An 18,396-nucleotide genomic window follows, 5' to 3' on the forward strand; every position below is an offset into this window, starting at 1 on the left:
AATATGTCAGCCTTTCTCAGAAAGCTGGAGTCCATAAGCAAGCCATCTACTCCTCTCCTCCCTCCCACATCTAGAGATTGTCCTAGGACCCCAACCTCTTACACTTCAGCACCTCGATGGCCATTCAGGTCTATGTACTCCTGTCTTTTTGCCCAGCTTGGTTTAAACTTTCTATTCTCTACAACCTTAGATATTTCAGGAATGAGCATAATTTTATCAGTTTATTTTGTTCAGTTCATTTGTTACTTACTTACAAAAACCTACTTCGAACACAACTACTAAGTTTTAACTGTCCCTGTGACAGGGATATTGCTGAGTTCCGTTTGGTTGAAATTCACTCGTAATCCCATTGGTCTGAAGACCGGTTTCAGGGCGAGATCAAGGTGTTTGTAGTGAAAGGAAGCAAGAAAGCAAAAAAAAGGAAGGAAGGACGGACGGACGGTAAGAAGGAGAGGAAGAGAGAGAGAGGGAGAAAGAATAAGAGAGACAGAGAAAGAAACAAAGAAAGAAAGAAAGGAGAGAAAAAAGAAAAAAGTGTTTGCAGTGTACAAATGTTCCATGGAATTTTTATTTTGTATAATAGATCATAGCCATTTGCTCTAAATAGTAATTTTACAATGTCCAGTTTGATGGATTACATTAGATGAACCTTTCCCATACATTGTCCCTTGCAATGGCCTAAAAACAGCTTTAGTTCACATTGTATGATTGACATAAACTGTAGTAGTACAGAGAAGACAGAAAGATGCTCTCCAGAGTGCTCACCAGGCCTCTTCGGGACTCTGCCAGGAAGGAACTAACTCTGCTGCATATCACCAGACCCATAGGATGAGGAGGACCTTATTCTTGGGATGCTCTCATCACAGCCACTTTACTACAGAACTGTCTTTAAGTTTTACATCTTCAGTTTTTCTTACAAAATGAGCATTATTCCTCCTAAACACATGACTATGTCACACTATTCACTGCCCACTTCTTCTTCCCAGGATGCATATTCTGTATTCATTTCTCGTTTCTCTGACAAGAGGCATACATCAATACTTGCTAAATGACTCCAAGGGAATTTCTGAGCTCACGCACTGTACAGGACAGGAAGATTTCATTTGAGTTTAAACATTAAACTCACACACTGTAATGTTAAGAAGTTTTGTTTTTGTTTTTTTAATCATTTGTAGCCACTTTTAAAAGATTTAAGTAAGCTTCAATTTTTATCCAACCTTTAAATATGTAAAAATATATATATGTATATATAAATCGGGGTGCCTGGGTGGCTCAGGGGATTAAAGCCTCTGCCTTCGGCTCAGGTCATGATCCCAAGGGTCTGGGATCGAGCCCCAAATCGGGCTCTTTCTGCTCAGTGGGGAGCCTGCTTCCCCCTCTCTCTCTGCCTACTTGTGATCTCTCTCTGTCAAATAAATAAATAAAATCTTTAAAAATATATATATAAATCAGATTTTTATCCCTAAACTTCGTTTTTTATTGAGGTCCTTCTTTTTGTTTCTAGTCAGGTGTGGCTCATTTCATCAGAGGAATACTTACAGGGAGGGGACATTACTCAAACTCTTCCTGTTCCATCTCCAACTGTAAGAAGGGAGAGAGAAATGTTGAAAGGTAAAGGAAGTGTGAGATTAATTAGCTTTATGACATCCAAAAGGCTTGAGCCTGTACATTCATGAAATCATTTATCTACGAAGTATGGGTATGTATTTCATGTCCCCAGCTACCTTAGAATTTTAGAACTAGAGGAGACCTTGAAGTCATCTAGCCAGTGTTCCCATTCTGCAAATGAGGAAATTCATGCCTCAGCAGAACAGGTGCCTACATCAGAACTAGAATTTAGGTGCTCTATGCTCTGAGAACAGTGCTTGGTCATGTTATGGGGAGAAAAGCAAAACAAGGCTAAAAAAGGAATCCACTTTAGAACTTTCTCTTTTAAGAATCCTCTCAAGTATTTTATAAACTATTTGGCAGATGACATGATTCCATTTAGAGAGACAAAAGGAGTTAATTGCAGACTTCAAATATGTGAACTATTATTTTAAGAAAAACATTCTCCAGACGTTTCCTACCTCCTTTGAGAATGGAAAAGAGGAAATGAGTTTAAAGTTCAGCAAGAAAGATCCCGATTAGATATTAAGAAATGTAGGTCTATGAAATCCTACAGTTGGTTACTGGGGAATGTGGTGAAATTTCCTCTTCTGGAGACCTTGTGGAACGTGGGGATTGGTCATTTGTTTCAGAGGGTTATGTGGGTGGCCCATTTCTAGAGGTGAGGACACAACCTAATGGACATCTCAAGTTCTGTAGGTCCCATGACATATGGTCTGCCAATAGCTAGTAGGTGAGCTTGTTGGCTGCTTTTGGTTATAGCAGATTCATCAGTGAAGCATTTAATTCAAGCTGTTTTATATTTATATCAGTCCTGATAGATGTAAATGGGCAGATTAATTAAAACTAATGAGTGCTTATGGGATGATCTTACCCATGGCCTTCACTGATAGGTTTATTTCTTTAGGATCTATCCTAGCATATTCACCTTATGTTAGTGGCTTTCTAACTTCATGAATACCTTCCAAGCTTGTGTCCTTAATCCAAAAAGAACAAAGGAAGGGATCCAGTCCAGTATCACATCCTATATAACAGAGAAATTCTTTCTTTCAGCTAAAAAGTCAGTCTTGGTATTTGGAGGACAAGATGGAGAAAAGTAACAGTATAGTTAGATCTGTACCTTGTAAAACAAAGTAAAAAAAATTGTTAGCTAATGTATTGGGTGACAGCTTTTTAAAATAATCATTTAAGAAGTTAACAATTTTAACTCGGATTCTAATAGTCTCCAATTTCAGTAAAATAGTCAATTTTATAAATACAGGACAGGAAGATTTCATTTGAGTTTAACATTAAAAAATCTTAGTAAGTGGACATAATAACAACAATAACATAAAAGCGTAAGTAAAAACATAATAACAATGTACTTGAAGTATGATCATGGTGCTGGCATAAAGTAAGTGCTCAAAAACATAGCCAATATTATTACAACTTTTATGTTCATTGGCCTGACTCACCCAGCCATCCTCTGGTTCTGGTTTTCTGATATTCAGTCACCAATTTTACCCTTGTCACCCTGGAGCAGCACTGAACCATTCTTCCACCTAACTCCCCAAAATCCATCCCCACGAAAGAATTAGGTTTTCTTCAGAACAATTAGGGTTTCTTCATCTCTGAGGATATAAAGGAGGGATTTACAACCTATAGCCTATAATAAACATAAAAAGCTTGTCTGAAACGAGTTTTTCTTTTCTTAACTGCTCCTCTACTGGCGATCTACCTTTTCTGGCACTCTCCTCCATGTTGCAATCAACTCTGCTCACATTTAATCTCCTCCAGAATCCCCCAGAATTTCTCCATCCTCTTTTAGAGTTGCTTCCTTTAAAACCCAGGGGCCAGCCCACTCAAGCACAGAAGACTCAGTTTCTATAGTAAAATGGGTTTCAAAGAACCATAACCTCAACAAATAATAACCATCTACCTCCTTACCTAACCTCTCCTGCTTTGTTTTTCTCCATACTATCCAATGATGCCTATATTTAGGTTTTTGACTTTTTTGTGTGTCCCACACAGAATTCTCATTCACAAATGAACATGTCAAAGTTTTATTTAACAAGATGACAAAGTGGGTTTGAAATAAAATATTATAAACCTGGGTTTTTTTTTTATTGTAATGAGCTTGTTAAAAAGAATGCTGAGATAATGCTAAGTTAGATAAAATATTGGTTAACATAGTAAAGGGCAGTAGAACCAAATCCTGGTCAACATAGTTTAGAGTTAATATCTGTAATGTTAATCAATTATGCAATAAATTTCCATATCCCTAAGATGATCCTAAGGTGGGCTTATTGGCCTGATATTAAAAGGTCATGTAATCATTCCTTTTTTGCCTTAGCCAATTTGGTGATGTATTTTTAATGTTCCTTTCCCAGCTCCCACTAAAAGTAAGCCACATGTGCACTGCCATTCTGAATCAGCTGCTCAGGTAATAAAAATAACAACAGAAATTGTATGACATGGGGCGCCTGTGTGGCTCAGTCAGTTAAGTGACTGACTCTTCGTTTTGGCTCAGGTCATAACCTGAAGGTCATGAGATAGAGCTCCACATTCGTTTCCATGCTCAGCAGGGAGTCTGCTTGAGATTCTCCCCTCTTCTCCCCTTATGCCCCTTCCCTATTTGTGCTCTTTCTCTCTCCAAAATAAACAAATAAAAATAATAAATAAATAAAATAATAAAAAATTTAAAAAAATTTAAAAAAAAGTTGCACATGATAATAGGTTGCTTTATGAATGTTTCTACCATTATTAATATTCAAGTTGGAAATATGAGGGCTTTCTGTCAGCAACTGTTGTATACAGGATTCTAAATGCAGAGTGAGGCTGAAGGAGATGTTTTCTAACGCACCTATCAATACCAAGAGTTTCGACTGTGAAGCTCTTTCAATAAATATAGAGAAAATCCAAAGAATATCACATATTTTCCTTGTCCTCAGGAAGTTTGCAATCATGTTGGGGTCCTGTGGACAAAAAAAAAAAAAAACCAATAGGAAAAAACACACTGTTGATGAGCTGCATTTAACTTTTGTTGAATTTTCAGTAGGACAAGTAAGATAATGATGATTAAGGTGGGGAAGACTTCACAGAAGAGGTAGGAATTGGGTTGCTCTAGAGGAATGGTTGGTGATATGGGCTGAGTTTTGTCCCCCTCGTTCCTATATTGTAGTCCTAACCCTTAGTACATCCAAATGTGACTGTATTTGTTTTTGTTTTTGTTTTTTAAGATTTTATTTATTTGACAGACAGAGAGGCAGAGAGAGGAAGGGAAGCAAGCTCCCGGCCAAGCAGAGAGCCCAATTTAGGGCTCAATCCCAGGCCCCTGGGATCATGACCTAAGCCGAAGGCAGAGGCTTTAACCCACTGAGCCACCCAGGCGCCCCATGTATATGAAGAGAGGTTTTTAAAAAGAGGAAATCAAGTTAAAATGAGGTCAGTAGGAGAGGCTCTGACTGAACATGACTGGTGTCCTTATAAAGGAAAGATCATGTGAAGATCATGTGAAGACATGGAGAGAAGATGGCCATCTACAAGCCAAGGAGAGAGGTCTCAGAAGAAACCCACCATGCCAACATCTTGTTCTCTGATTTTTAGTCTCCACAACTGGGGGAAAACAAATTTTTCTTGTTTAAACCACCCAGTCTAAGATACTTGGCTATGACAGCCCTAGCAAACCTATACAATAGGGCTGAAATCTGGAGAAAGATTAAAAAGAAAAAAAAGAAGAAACCTCCCGGGAAAAAAAAAGAATACAATAGAGAAGTCAAAATGAGGATAGCTGAAGATGAAGAATTAAGTTTTGAAACAATGGTTTACATTAGTGAAGGTCACCTATAACTACCATTTTGATAAATAGGACTTTCTGGGGGTTTTTAATATTGTGTCTTGAAAGACAAATAAGCCTCCCAACTTTCACATCTCTAACCAAAATTGGCTTTCTCAGAGGTGTCTTCCGCCACCCTTTCCAAAGCAGCGTCTTCTACCTCGAGTCATTTTTGAACCCTTCCCCCTGCTTTGTCTTCTTCACAGCACTCAAATCTAAAATTGAAAAATTTATCTTCCAGTTGTTTATTATTGCCTGTCTCCCCCCACTGGAATGTGAGTTCAACTAATTCACTCCTTTCTCTAGTACCCCTCACGGTAACAATTAATAGGCACTCCTTACCTACCTACACCGAATGAATGAATTGCTCCGAGAAATGCAAAGAGGACAGAACTTTCTTTAAGAGGCATGGGAAAGCCAGGAAGACAATTCTGGTGAATATTGCAGGGGTAGTATTCTGTCTGACTGCCCCTTGCTTCAGGAGCGATAAATCTGAGGATGTGAGAAACCATAAATCCTGCGTGAAGGGCTGCCCAGCAACAGATGAGAGAAGCTTGTTCACAACACTCACACACACACACACACACACGCACGCACACATGCAAACACACACATGTGCAGATATGCACACAGTTTTAGCACCATGTGAAAGGGAAAGTTGGACTTAGGGCAAGAACTGAAGGTTCAAATACTTAAACATTCTTCTGCACAGCAAGCCAAAATCTCACAGGGATAAATGTACAAATAAAATGCTGAGGAGCGTCTAAAATAATATGTATCACATTATTCTGTTATATACATTACAGGTCACATGAGGAAACTGAAACTCTCTGCAGCCCTTCCCAAATACAGGGAACTATTTAGGGCTGTTCAAAATGATTAGGATTGGCGATTCTGACACCAGAATGAATAACTGCCTTGGTTCAGCTGTTCTTTTTTGCCATTTTTAACAAGTACATTTTAATGGCCATTATTGTTTTATTCATGTTAGGTTTATCATTACTGCAGTTAACCTCACATTTATTTTGGCTAGTACCCTTCTTTGAAAGTCTTTGACATTTCAGTTGGTTTTGATTTGTCTTTTTGGTCACAATCCATTAATAATAACTTAAATTTGAATGGTGCTTTTCAGCTTACAAAAAAATTCATATTATCATTCGTGTCCTTGAACAGCTCTGTGGGAGAGGCTGAGATGATCATTTCTTTTTTTATAGTTGCTCTTTTATAGGGAAGGAAACTGAGGCTTAGTAAAGATAAGGGACTTGCCCCAAGTCGTAGACACAGTGAATGGCAGCACTACAACTCAGCTCCAGGTCTTTGGTTTCTTCTACATAATGACATGAAACCCATCACTGGTTGGGCTGACTGGCAAAGATCCACTGTCCACACACATTATGTATGTTTATGTTCATGCGTAGTCAAGTGCGCACACGCACACACACACACTTGCATGTTATCAAATAGAAATCTAAGAAAACAGTGACTGGAACAGCAACTAGAACACAAATCTAAGAAAACAGCATTATTCTGTTGCGCATCCCCAGAAAAAGGAAAAAGAGGCAAGAAAACCCATTACCACCATTTCTCCCAGCAGAAATTCCAAGGCTCCTTCCCCCCACCAGGTGTTTGTATAGCATTAAACAAATCTGATGTTCTTTTGAGTGATTTGGGGAGAACCACCACACCACTTTGACCACCAAAAATATCCTCAGGGACAAGAGGGAAATTAGTAAGGATAAGTCAAGCGGTAAATTCTAACCAGGGCCCCTATATAAATACTCAAGTTGAAACTGAACAAAGTTTATTTAAATAAAGAGCCAAAGAAATGGCAGATGGCAGACCAAAGGAGATGGTTTTCAGGAGAGAAAGGCCAAGCCTGCAAGAGGAAATAATTGTAGTAAAGTAGGATCCCACTGGGCCATTGGTATTCAACTGGTCTTCTTCCCAGGCATTTCACTTCCTTCCAGTTTTCCAATGTTTCATTAGATTGTCCTGGTTTAAAGATTATTAAGTATAATCCAACACATTCACGGAACTGATGGAAAGGTGAAGAGCCAAACATGCTAGTTTATTCTTAAAGACATCTCCCCAAGTTCAGGATTTAGTAATTAAATTCCGTCATCCCCAAAGATAGAATTAAGTCCCAGCTTAGACATCACCAGGTATCACCATACATTTCTGGTCTGGGTTAGCATGTTCAACTCTCTAGTGACTGCCTTAGACACTGAATGTTAAGGACATTAGAGAACAACCGGGTCTTATTTTTAACAAATAAGAAAGTTGAAGGGATCTGTTCAGATACATAAAACTGAGAAATAAGGTCTGAAGTTCCAGTTTTCTGAGTGGACAAAGAAAAGAATAGTGGTATGTATAGTATACTGTAATTTGTGTCCTAAAGGTGTGTGTAGTATATATGCATATTCTTAGAACATCTCCAGAAACATATGAGGAAAATGGGAAAAGCTGTTACTTCCAAGGGAAGGGATTGAAGCCACTAGATGGAAGTGGGTGAGAAATTTACTTTTGTTGTGGATATCCCTTGCTACTCATAAATAGTTTATACATCTGTCATGCCTACTAAAAAAGTATAACTTCTGTGGGGGCAGGCCCCATTGACCATTTTATATTTACCTTTGTAGTCCCTGGATGGGTTTAGCATTGTGTTTGGTAAGTAGTTAATAAATTTATCATTGAGTACTTACACATGTTCTTCTTTTCCCATCTAGAGTAAAACTGACTATTACCAACTATAAATCAATACTAATTTTGTAGCTCTTTCCAAATGGTTTGTAGTAATTATTCTTAGACAGAAAATAACTACTTTCTATCTCCTCCCATTTACCAACACATGTATTATTTCGAGCACATTTGAATCAATCAGTTCTTGAGACTATTCTGATTTATGAAATGGAGAACATTTTATAAACCATTTTGCTGACAGCTGTTTTGGGGGAAAATGACTAGTTAGTATACTGAGAAAAATTGTAAAGCAGTGACTTTTGTGGTAGAGATTCCATTAAATATTTTCTTAGGTGCTTTTTATTAACCAATTCTTCTTCTTCTTCTTTTTTTTTTTTTTTAAGATTTTATTTATTTATTTGATGGAGAGAGATCACAAGCAGGCAGAGAGGCAGGCAGAGAGAAAGGAAGGGAAGCAGGCTCCCCGCTGAGCAGAGAGCGCGACCTGGGGCTCGATCCCAGGACCCTGAGACCACAACCCGAGCCGAAGACAGAGGCTTTAACCCACTGAGCCACCCAGGCGCCCCTTAACCAATTCTTCTGTAGCCTGTTCACACTCTTGGCATTACTCTTGAATAGGATGTTGCAAAGTCAACACATATTTTCTAAGAAGTGGAAAACTATGATCCAGAATTAAGACAGAAGCAAAGAAAACAAACTCACAGAATGGAAATTACAGTTATTTAGAGATAGGAGTTTATTCAAAGTTCTTACATTAAAAATTGCAAAAACCTTGCCATTTCTTTCTCCAGCATAATCATGACACTCCACTGAGGATTCAGATTTTCATCAAGACCTTTCAAAAGGTGTGGGAAGCGCCTTACAATGCCCAGTACCCGGGAGCACAGACTTCAATATGTGCCACACTTGCCCTCTAGTGGGCCTTTGTGGGCATTGCAGTTCCCTGGGTTTTTGGGTTTTCAGCCAGAGGTCTTTTTGAGGTGTTTTTTTAATAAACATAAGCCCCAATAATATTTATTCCATTAACTGTTAAATTGCAAAGGATGCTGCTAAAGGGATTTTCCAGTTTATTCTCATGAGTGGCTAAATATCGTTGTTTTATTTACACAACTAGTTTGCCTTGTAAACTCCTTTCTTTCGTAAAAGTTTCTTTCATAAAAGAAAAACTTCAGTGCACTCCAGGTCCAATTAGGCAAATTCCAAATTAACGACTTTATAGTATTTAAGTAGAACAAAATGGTATTCCATTATGTGAGTAATTATAATAGTGATTTTTTAAATATTTTGGGACTGTCACATGAAGTACCTTCCTTCCAATTCAGAAGACTTGTGCAGTTTTCATTATTGTTGTTTGCTCGCTATTTAACACTTACATTAATTTGTGACCACACCAAAGCAAAGGACAGATGAAAAATCTCAGCCTATCAATTACTGTTTCCACTTAGAATAGAATTTCGGCACGTACTAACAAATTCCAACTTACCACCAAGTTTGCCTCCCTTTGGTCAATGTAACCTAACTATTAGGAATAAGTTTAGTGTAAATGTGTGACACTCAAAATAACAGTGATTTAAAGATGATGATAAACCTTTAGCTCTTTATTGTGTAAACAAATTTCAAACCTAAGAATTAAAGCCTTCATGTTCAGCAAAGGCTGAGGTTTATTCTAGCTTCTTACTAAACCATGTGCAGTACATGAATTTCACTTCCTGGTCCATGGTTTCTGATCTGTTTCCAGGTAACATATCCACACAGCAGCCAGCAGCAAGGAAGAGGAAAAACAGGGCCACTCTTCTTTAGGATCCTTCTTGGAAGTTGTACCTATTACAACTACATCCAATTGGACAGAACTTTTTCACATCACCACACCTGGCTAAAATGTCTTTATTCTGGGTTGCTCTGTTCCAGCTAAAAAATCAAGAGTTCCAATACTATGGAAGAAAGCAGAATTGATATCTGGGGACACACAGCAGTATTTCCCACATTTTATAATCCCACTGATTGCCTTCATTTGACAGTTCCTACTCTTTTCTGTTTTTTGCATGTTTTCTACTGAGAGGTAACACCGTTCTTTTCGTTTGTCTTCCACAGGGGACGTTCTGATGATAAAAATTGTTTCCTTTTTCTCCCTCTTCTTTCTCTAAGTAAACTTGTCACTTGGCCTGCCAGTTTTCACCATGTTGGTGCATTCATTCCTTCCACAGGCGATGGCTGTACCACCTGGCCCTCTGCAGCTGCTGGGAGTGCTGCTTACCATTTCCCTGGGCTCCATCAGGCTCATTCAGGCTGGCGCTTACTATGGGATCAAGCCGCTGCCACCACAAATTCCTCCTCAGATCCCACCACAAATTCCACAATACCAGCCTCTGGGACAGCAAGTACCTCACATGCCTTTGGGCAAAGATGGCCTTAGCATGGGCAAGGAGCTGCCCCACATGCAGTATGGCAAAGAGTATCCACATCTACCCCAATATATGAAGGAAATTCAGCCAGTGCCAAGAATGGGCAAGGAAGCAGCACCTAAGAAAGGCAAAGGTAACATCATATTCCTGTCCTGTTAGGAAACACCAGTTTTCCAAAATCTGAAACTATAAGATCAGGGGGAGAAGCTAAATTTTAGAAATTTTTATTTTGGAAAGTGTTACTGACAGTCATTGTTTATGGTGCCCTCAACTTTATCCTTGAAAAGTTCAGGACTCAGAAATACAAACAAAATTACTGTTTTATGTTGTGCTTTATTATTTTAACAGCATTAAATGGCATAAAACATATTTTTACTCCCTTATTCATTATCTCTTCCAACATTTCACAACTATTTAATGAGCATCTATTTTTGTGTCAGAAGCTGGGCCAGATGTGGGGGAATTAAAGCAGGCAGGGGTGGGGGCAGTGACAAGCCTACAGGAAACTGCTGGAAGGTGCAGAGAGCAGGAGTGCTCTGGCCTCTTCCAAACTTGTCTTCCCTGACCCTGAGGGAAACCAATCCAGATTCACTCCCTCTCACTGACACTCACACAAAAAGGACACCGCTGCTTAAGACGGTTGAAACTAGAGATGAACAGGTTATCAATGAAATTTTCTCAGCATCACGCACGAAGCCCTCAAGTGAAAATCACACATGACTCAGTGCAGCAATATATTATCAGTAAGAATTAAAAAAACAAAAACAAAAACAAAAAAACAATGGACATTGGGGAGGGTATGTGCTATGGTGAGTGCTGTGAAGTATACTGTAAACCTAACGATTCACAGACCTGTACCCCTGGGGCTAATAATACGTTATATGTTTATAAAAAATATTTTTAATTATAAAAAAGAAAAAAGAAATCCATTATCTTAAAGAAACAGCTTTCAAATGCTTTTCGGCAGTTTTTCAAGAGCACAAGATTTGAAATAGGAATAAATTCTAGTTCTTAAGAACCAACAGCCTTAAAAGATTTTGAGGAAAGTTTACAGCATCATCTAGTGTACAAAGAAAAACTTATGCTAGAATACCTTTTAAAAAGTATCTTTGAATACCATTAAAACTGTGTTTTCCCCAACAAGTACCTGGCTGACTTGTTTCTGCTTCAGTAAATAACTTTGGAAAACTCAAAATTAAAAAAAGTGACTAGTCTTCTTTAATGGGAGAGCAATGTTGTTAAAGACCTACTATGTTAGGAATATATAAATATAAATGTAAATATAAATATATATATTTATATATATGTCTATATGAATGAAAGCACTTTGTGAACCAGGTGCTGGATAAATGCCAGTGTTTTGAAGAGTGCTTTCATTAAGCTACTACACCTATTAACCAATAAACTGGGAGGAGACCGTGAAGGCTAAGGACTGAATGTAGAGATGACAATTTTTCCCACTGTCTTCTAGCCATATTCACTCGTTATTCAACACCTACAAAATGCTTATCACTGTGAGAGACGCTTTCTTAAAACTTCATGAGGTTTATCTGGATTCCTAAGAAACTCAGCATTTGTAGGAAAGGAATTGCATCAACATAGCAATTCCCTTTGAGGAGGTAGAGGCCATTCCTACTGGTCCCTAAAAAGACAGGAACTCTAGGTCTGGGGTACTAGTGAATTTGGTGTTAAGAGGCTTAGAGGCCAGAAATGAAAGACCTGGAAAGAACATAATACTGTATGTAAACCATATTTCAATTAAAAAAAAAAAAAAAAAAGAACACCTCTCTGAAACTAGTTGTCTTCGTCAGTAAAATAAGATTTGTTGAGAAAATCAATGGCATGGGTAATTAAAAATGCTAAGTAAATATTAAAGCATCATAAAAACTTTTGAGTTGCTAGAGCTGGTCATTCAGGAAACCCTAGCTAAGAAGAGAGTACATGCCAGGCACTGTGCTGGACACCCAGGACTCCTGATGAGGAAGACATGACCCTGCTCTAGATGCTCTGGATATCGTAGTATGTCCTACACACTGCTTAGAAATAACATGCTGTTATCGTACTAGACTGTCTACTTAGCATAAATGAAGTATTCCCAATTTGCTTCTCTTCGGGAGCTGATATTCCACTTAGGGGATTATCTCAGCCATTTCTTTCCCTTCCTTTCTTGGGGGGCCTGCCTGACTTTTGCATCATACTATATTTCAACACAAAAGGAAATATTAGTTAGCCACAAACTATTATATAAAAAAGATCAAGGACATGAAAAAATACAGCATTATGTAGATAAACTAATAAAAAAATAAAAATGGAGAATGACTCCATTCCTTAAAATACACACACACAGACACACACGCACATACACACCCACACCTAGAACACATGAGATGGAAATACATATAAATATCAAGTGATTACAGGCAAATTTGATTTTTATCTCTTTTTCAATTTTCCAAAATCCCCATACAGAACACACCATAACAAAGGTTTTGTACTTAGAAAAATGTTTCTTCGTTATTTTTTAGCTTTTCTCCTTAACCAATGTTGATAAAAGCAGCTACAGATATCAGTTCTCGAACACTATTTCAAACATAACAAAGCAATTATTAGCTTGATTGTTCTAAGTACTGATAGTCCTGGAAGACGAACACATTATTCCTAGTGTTTCCTCTCGATAAGTAATAGACTAAGGTGTCAGAACTAAATAATGATCATCATGACTTCCTTGAAGAATAATAACTATTAATTTTTCTCTCTTTTTCCCCCTTCTCCCTCCTCCCTCCCCCACTCTCTCTCCCAGTAGAAATACCATTAGCCAGCTTACGAGGGGAGCAAGGTCCCCGTGGAGAGCCTGGCCCAAGAGGACCACCTGGGCCCCCCGGCTTACCAGGCCATGGGATACCTGGAACCAAAGGAAAACCAGGGCCACAGGGATATCCTGGAATTGGAAAACCAGGTATGCCTGGAATGCCAGGAAAGCCAGGAGCCATGGGAATGCCTGGAGCAAAAGGTGAAATTGGACCTAAAGGGGAGATCGGGCCTATGGGGATCCCAGGGCCGCAAGGACCTCCAGGGCCTCACGGACTTCCTGGCATTGGAAAACCAGGTGGTCCAGGGTTACCAGGGCAACCAGGTGCAAAAGGAGAGCGAGGACCAAAAGGACCACCAGGACCTCCAGGCCTTCAGGGTCCTAAAGGAGAGAAGGGCTTTGGGATGCCAGGTTTGCCAGGCCTAAAGGGTCCTCCAGGGATGCATGGCCCTCCTGGTCCTGTTGGACTTCCAGGAGTGGGCAAACCCGGAGTGACAGGCTTCCCTGGGCCCCAAGGCCCCCTGGGAAAGCCAGGTCCTCCAGGGGAACCTGGGCCCCAAGGCCCTGTTGGGGTCCCAGGAGTTCAAGGACCTCCTGGGATACCTGGAGTTGGGAAACCAGGCCAGGACGGGATCCCTGGCCAGCCAGGATTTCCAGGTGGCAAAGGGGAGCAAGGACTGCCAGGGCTGCCGGGACCCCCAGGCCTTCCAGGAATTGGAAAACCAGGCTTCCCAGGACCCAAAGGTGACAAGGGCATAGGGGGTCTTCCTGGGGCTCTAGGACCAAGAGGGGAGAAAGGACCAATAGGTGCCCCTGGAATAGGGGGTCCCCCAGGAGAGCCAGGCCTGCCTGGAATCCCAGGTCCTATGGGTCCTCCAGGTGCTATTGGTTTCCCTGGACCCAAAGGAGAAGGTGGGGTTGTAGGGCCACAGGGGCCACCAGGTCCCAAGGGTGAGCCAGGGCTTCAGGGCTTCCCAGGAAAGCCTGGTTTCCTTGGTGAAGTAGGGCCCCCTGGCATGAGGGGTTTGCCAGGTCCCATAGGGCCCAAGGGGGAAGCTGGTCATAAAGGTTTACCAGGGCTCCCTGGTGCTCCAGGGCTGCTGGGACCAAAGGGAGAACCAGGAATCCCAGGGGACCAGGGTTTACAGGGCCCTCCAGGCATCCCAGGGATCGCAGGCCCAAGTGGGCCCATTGGACCACCTGGAATGCCAGGCCCCAAAGGAGAACCTGGCATCCCAGGGCCCCCTGGGTTCCCTGGAGTAGGGAAGCCTGGGGTAGCAGGACTTCATGGGCCCCCGGGGAAGCCTGGTGCCCTTGGTCCTCAAGGCCAGCCGGGACTTCCAGGGCCCCCAGGCCCGCCAGGGCCCCCCGGGCCCCCAGCTGTGATGCCCCCTACACCACCACCCCATGGAGAGTATCTGCCCGATATGGGGCTGGGAATTGATGGAGTGAAACCCCCCCATGCCTATGGGGCTAAGAAGGGCAAGAATGGAGGGCCTGCCTACGAGATGCCTGCTTTTACAGCTGAGCTGACTGCGCCTTTCCCACCTGTGGGGGCCCCCGTGAAGTTTGACAAACTGCTCTATAATGGCAGACAGAACTACAACCCCCAGACGGGCATCTTCACCTGCGAGGTTCCTGGGGTCTACTACTTCGCCTACCACATCCACTGCAAGGGGGGCAACGTGTGGGTTGCTCTGTTCAAGAACAACGAGCCCATGATGTACACATATGATGAGTACAAAAAGGGTTTTCTGGACCAGGCGTCTGGGAGTGCGGTGCTGCTGCTCAGGCCAGGAGACCGAGTGTTCCTCCAAATGCCCTCAGAACAGGCTGCAGGACTATATGCCGGGCAGTATGTCCATTCCTCCTTTTCAGGATATTTATTGTATCCCATGTAAGAAAAAAGAAAGAAAGAAAGAAAGAAAGAAAGAAAGAAAGAAAGAAAGAAGATTTAAAGAAGAAAATGGCACACCGAAAATATCCAAATGAAAAACATAATTGCTTCAAAACATTTATATAGTTGGAAAGTTATATTTAAGTGAAAATCTAAACCATCATGTACAAATAAAAACTAAGATGCATGTTGAATGCTCTGCATAGCAGCCTGTAATTAAAAATGATGGGATAGATTTATGTATCAAGTACTGACACTTGTGTTGTACCCACTGGAATCATATTAGCTGTTGTATTGTTATATGCTTCCATGATAACCTGCTTATTCAGATCAGTCAATATATTTCAGTATGGAAGATCATAGCTAATGAAAGTCACTTGCTCATATTGTTTAAAGATTTCTAAATATGGCTTAAGGAAATGTCCATGATAACAATTACCGTATTTATTTGCATAATTTCCTCTGTCTTTGGGCAGATGTTTTGCCAGGAAGGTGGGGGAGGAGTCCTGTTGTGTGATAGCCCCAGTGGGAGGGAGTCAGGAGAGCAGAAGGTTTTTAGCCCAGAGGCTATTTCCCTCCTGTCAGAGGCTGTGTCTTTTATGGATGCCAAGTCCTCCTCAGAATTGTGTATCTCCTGTCTCTAAAAGAATAAGTGAGCCAGTCACCTGCGGTGTAATTTACTCAGTAAATTCTGTGTGCATCGCACTGGATGAGACATGTGAGGGACATAAGACAGTGCCCCAAAAGGAGCTAAAAAAAAAACACTTGGGAGACAGGAGCCATAATTAACTCACTTATTTCTCAAGGATCTTTTTTGTTTTGTTTTCTATAATTTTTTTCCTTCCTTCCATTAATTTCCATGATGACTCAACTAATATAAACTTGTGGAAGTCTTAAGAAAAAAATAATAACTTTCCAGTTTTGTGGAATGTTCATTATCAACATCAGTTTTTAATTGTGTTTACATGGGTATAAAATTTCCCTTCCTTTCCCTACCATTCAAATGACTACAATGAGGTTTCACCCATGTAGGAACTATTGCTATTTTTCAGTAGCGGTTGAATTTTGAAGAAATTTCTTGGTGTAGTATCTATGCAAATTGGAATGTTGTCTCAGGTTCCAAACTCAATTTCCAAAATCCAAGCCATTCTTTATTTGGGGAAAAATTTTTTTTCAGAATTACATAGGAAAATAACTTTTTGAAAAAATAATTTCTTAAGTTTTAAATTTAAAAATGGATCTACTACTTCCGAGTGTAGGTACTAAAATTGTAGGAAAAGAAGTTTGCTTCTTTATAAGCAAACTGTGGAAGAGCTATGTGAAATGTCAAAGGGCATAAGAGCCCGTGCTGCTTCTGTCCCCTTATACTCAGCACAAGTCAAGAGTCAATAGAAGTTTAAAGAGAAAAATAAGTATCTTTTTTTCTAGGTTTTTACTTAGGTACATACTAACCACTACAGGCATTCAAATCTGGTTTCAAAACATAGGCAAAATATTTCAGTCAGCTATGAGTCTGCTGCTGATACTACAAGCAAAGGGGGAAATGATGTGGGGCTGTGGTGGTAGAATCTTGTATCTGTTTCTCAAAATTAAGAGTGAGAAGTTAAGGGGAAAGATACAGATGGAAAAATACACAAATAAATACGGTATATACACACATGGAAATGTGTCTCTGTCAAAATCTGAATCACTTTAACCATCAAGAAAATTCTCGTTAACCTAATAAGTGTCTTTCCCTTATATGGTATATGAGCACCATTTCTTCTCAAATTCTTAAGAAGAGAAATGAGTTCATTACCAGAGGGTTTCTTAGTCACTGCTTTTACATGACAAACTTTTTTGATCAAAAGATATCTGACCCAACCTTCATTTTCAAAGCAGACAGCGTCTATGTGGTCAAACATCCTTCAAGTTGGTCTTGAGGATACTGGTTTTGGACTGATGACTATGGGAGGCAACAGGGATCCATTGGGCTCCTTCTGCTGTATAGCTGCATTGAAACGGCTTGGAAGCAAGTCTGATCAGCTGATCTGTAAATCCGTATTTATCTGTACACGTATGGGCTTTTTATTTCCACCAAGTTAAGAGAGACAGTACCTCGTTAGTTAAGATCAAACTTCTTTTAAAAATACCTTCCAACTTATTTATTGGTTGTTACTCAATTGCATATGTATATATATATGTATTATATATATATATATATATATATATATATATATATATATATAAAACTGTGCGTGAGTGAGTGTGTTAATTATCAGGCATAAGCTTCTAACTTTTAGATGGGGAGGAGCAAAATCTATGCCAGATACTGTGTATTCCATAATGGTGCTAATCTCAGAGCTAAATGAATTACTCCATTTAATTAAAAAAAGAGTTTTAAATAATTATCTATGTGTCTGTGTTTCCCTTTTAAGTGTTGCACATTATGCTAACACGTTAGTGTAAAAGCAGATGAAACAACCACATGTTCAAAAGTCTAGGGATAGTGCTTTAATCCCTATTTAATTCAAAACCAACTAGAACTTTTCCATGTGAAATGGACCAAACTGGCATTCTGTTATTTAAACACAGAGTATTAATGCAGTATGACATCCCACAGAGGAAAATAATGTCTGTAGTGGGTGACTGTTCTCAAATATTTTACAGAACACCATGAAAGGTGACCAGACTGGTGACTTTTTTGAGTTTCCATGATTAGATTTGAGACTTGTCAATAGCAAATCAATTTTGTATTTAAATTTTTGTACAGATTTGAAAAAAAAACATATTAAATATCTTTAAAAGTATGTTTCTCATCTTGTTCATATCACTGAGTGGACACTGAACCTCATACTTTTTTTATCCCGTCGTATACTGAAGAGCTGCTGAAACAGAGACCAAAAACAATCGCAGCTTAAACAGGACAGTTATTCCTCTTTGACATAATAGCTCTGAGCATCAGCAGTCCAGGGCTCATGTAGTAGTACCTTGCTGCTTTTCTGCCCCAAAGTTGTTGCCCTCATCCCCAAAGTCAGGACAGCTAACCATCACAGCCACATTCCAGCCATTGGGAAGGTGAAAAAATCAGGAAGGGGAGGGCATGCTCCCTAATTAAAGAACTCAAGTCAGGGGTCCCTGGGTGGCTCAGGGGGTTAAGCCTCTGCCTTTGGCTCAGGTCATGATC

General features: G+C 40.0%; 1 protein-coding gene across 3 annotated transcripts in view; it reads left to right on the top strand.

The window, feature by feature from the left end:
- Nucleotides 1-18,019, top strand: part of COL8A1 (collagen type VIII alpha 1 chain) — a 154,901-nt gene extending 136,882 nt beyond the window's left edge. For 2 of the 3 annotated variants that reach the window (XM_082695864.1, XM_082695863.1), the window contains 2 exons: nt 10,327-10,657; nt 13,325-18,019. In XM_082695864.1, coding sequence (XP_082551990.1) covers nt 10,330-10,657; nt 13,325-15,234 — 2,238 coding nt within the window. In that variant the 5' untranslated portion in view covers nt 10,327-10,329 and the 3' untranslated portion in view covers nt 15,235-18,019. The remainder of the gene's footprint in view (nt 1-10,326; nt 10,658-13,324) is intronic. The other variant, XM_082695865.1, reaches the window with a different exon arrangement.
- Nucleotides 18,020-18,396: the final 377 nt, after the last annotated feature.

Source organism: Mustela nivalis, assembly GCF_964662115.1.
Source record: "Mustela nivalis genome assembly, chromosome: 1".
Classification (NCBI taxonomy): Eukaryota; Metazoa; Chordata; class Mammalia; order Carnivora; family Mustelidae; genus Mustela; species Mustela nivalis.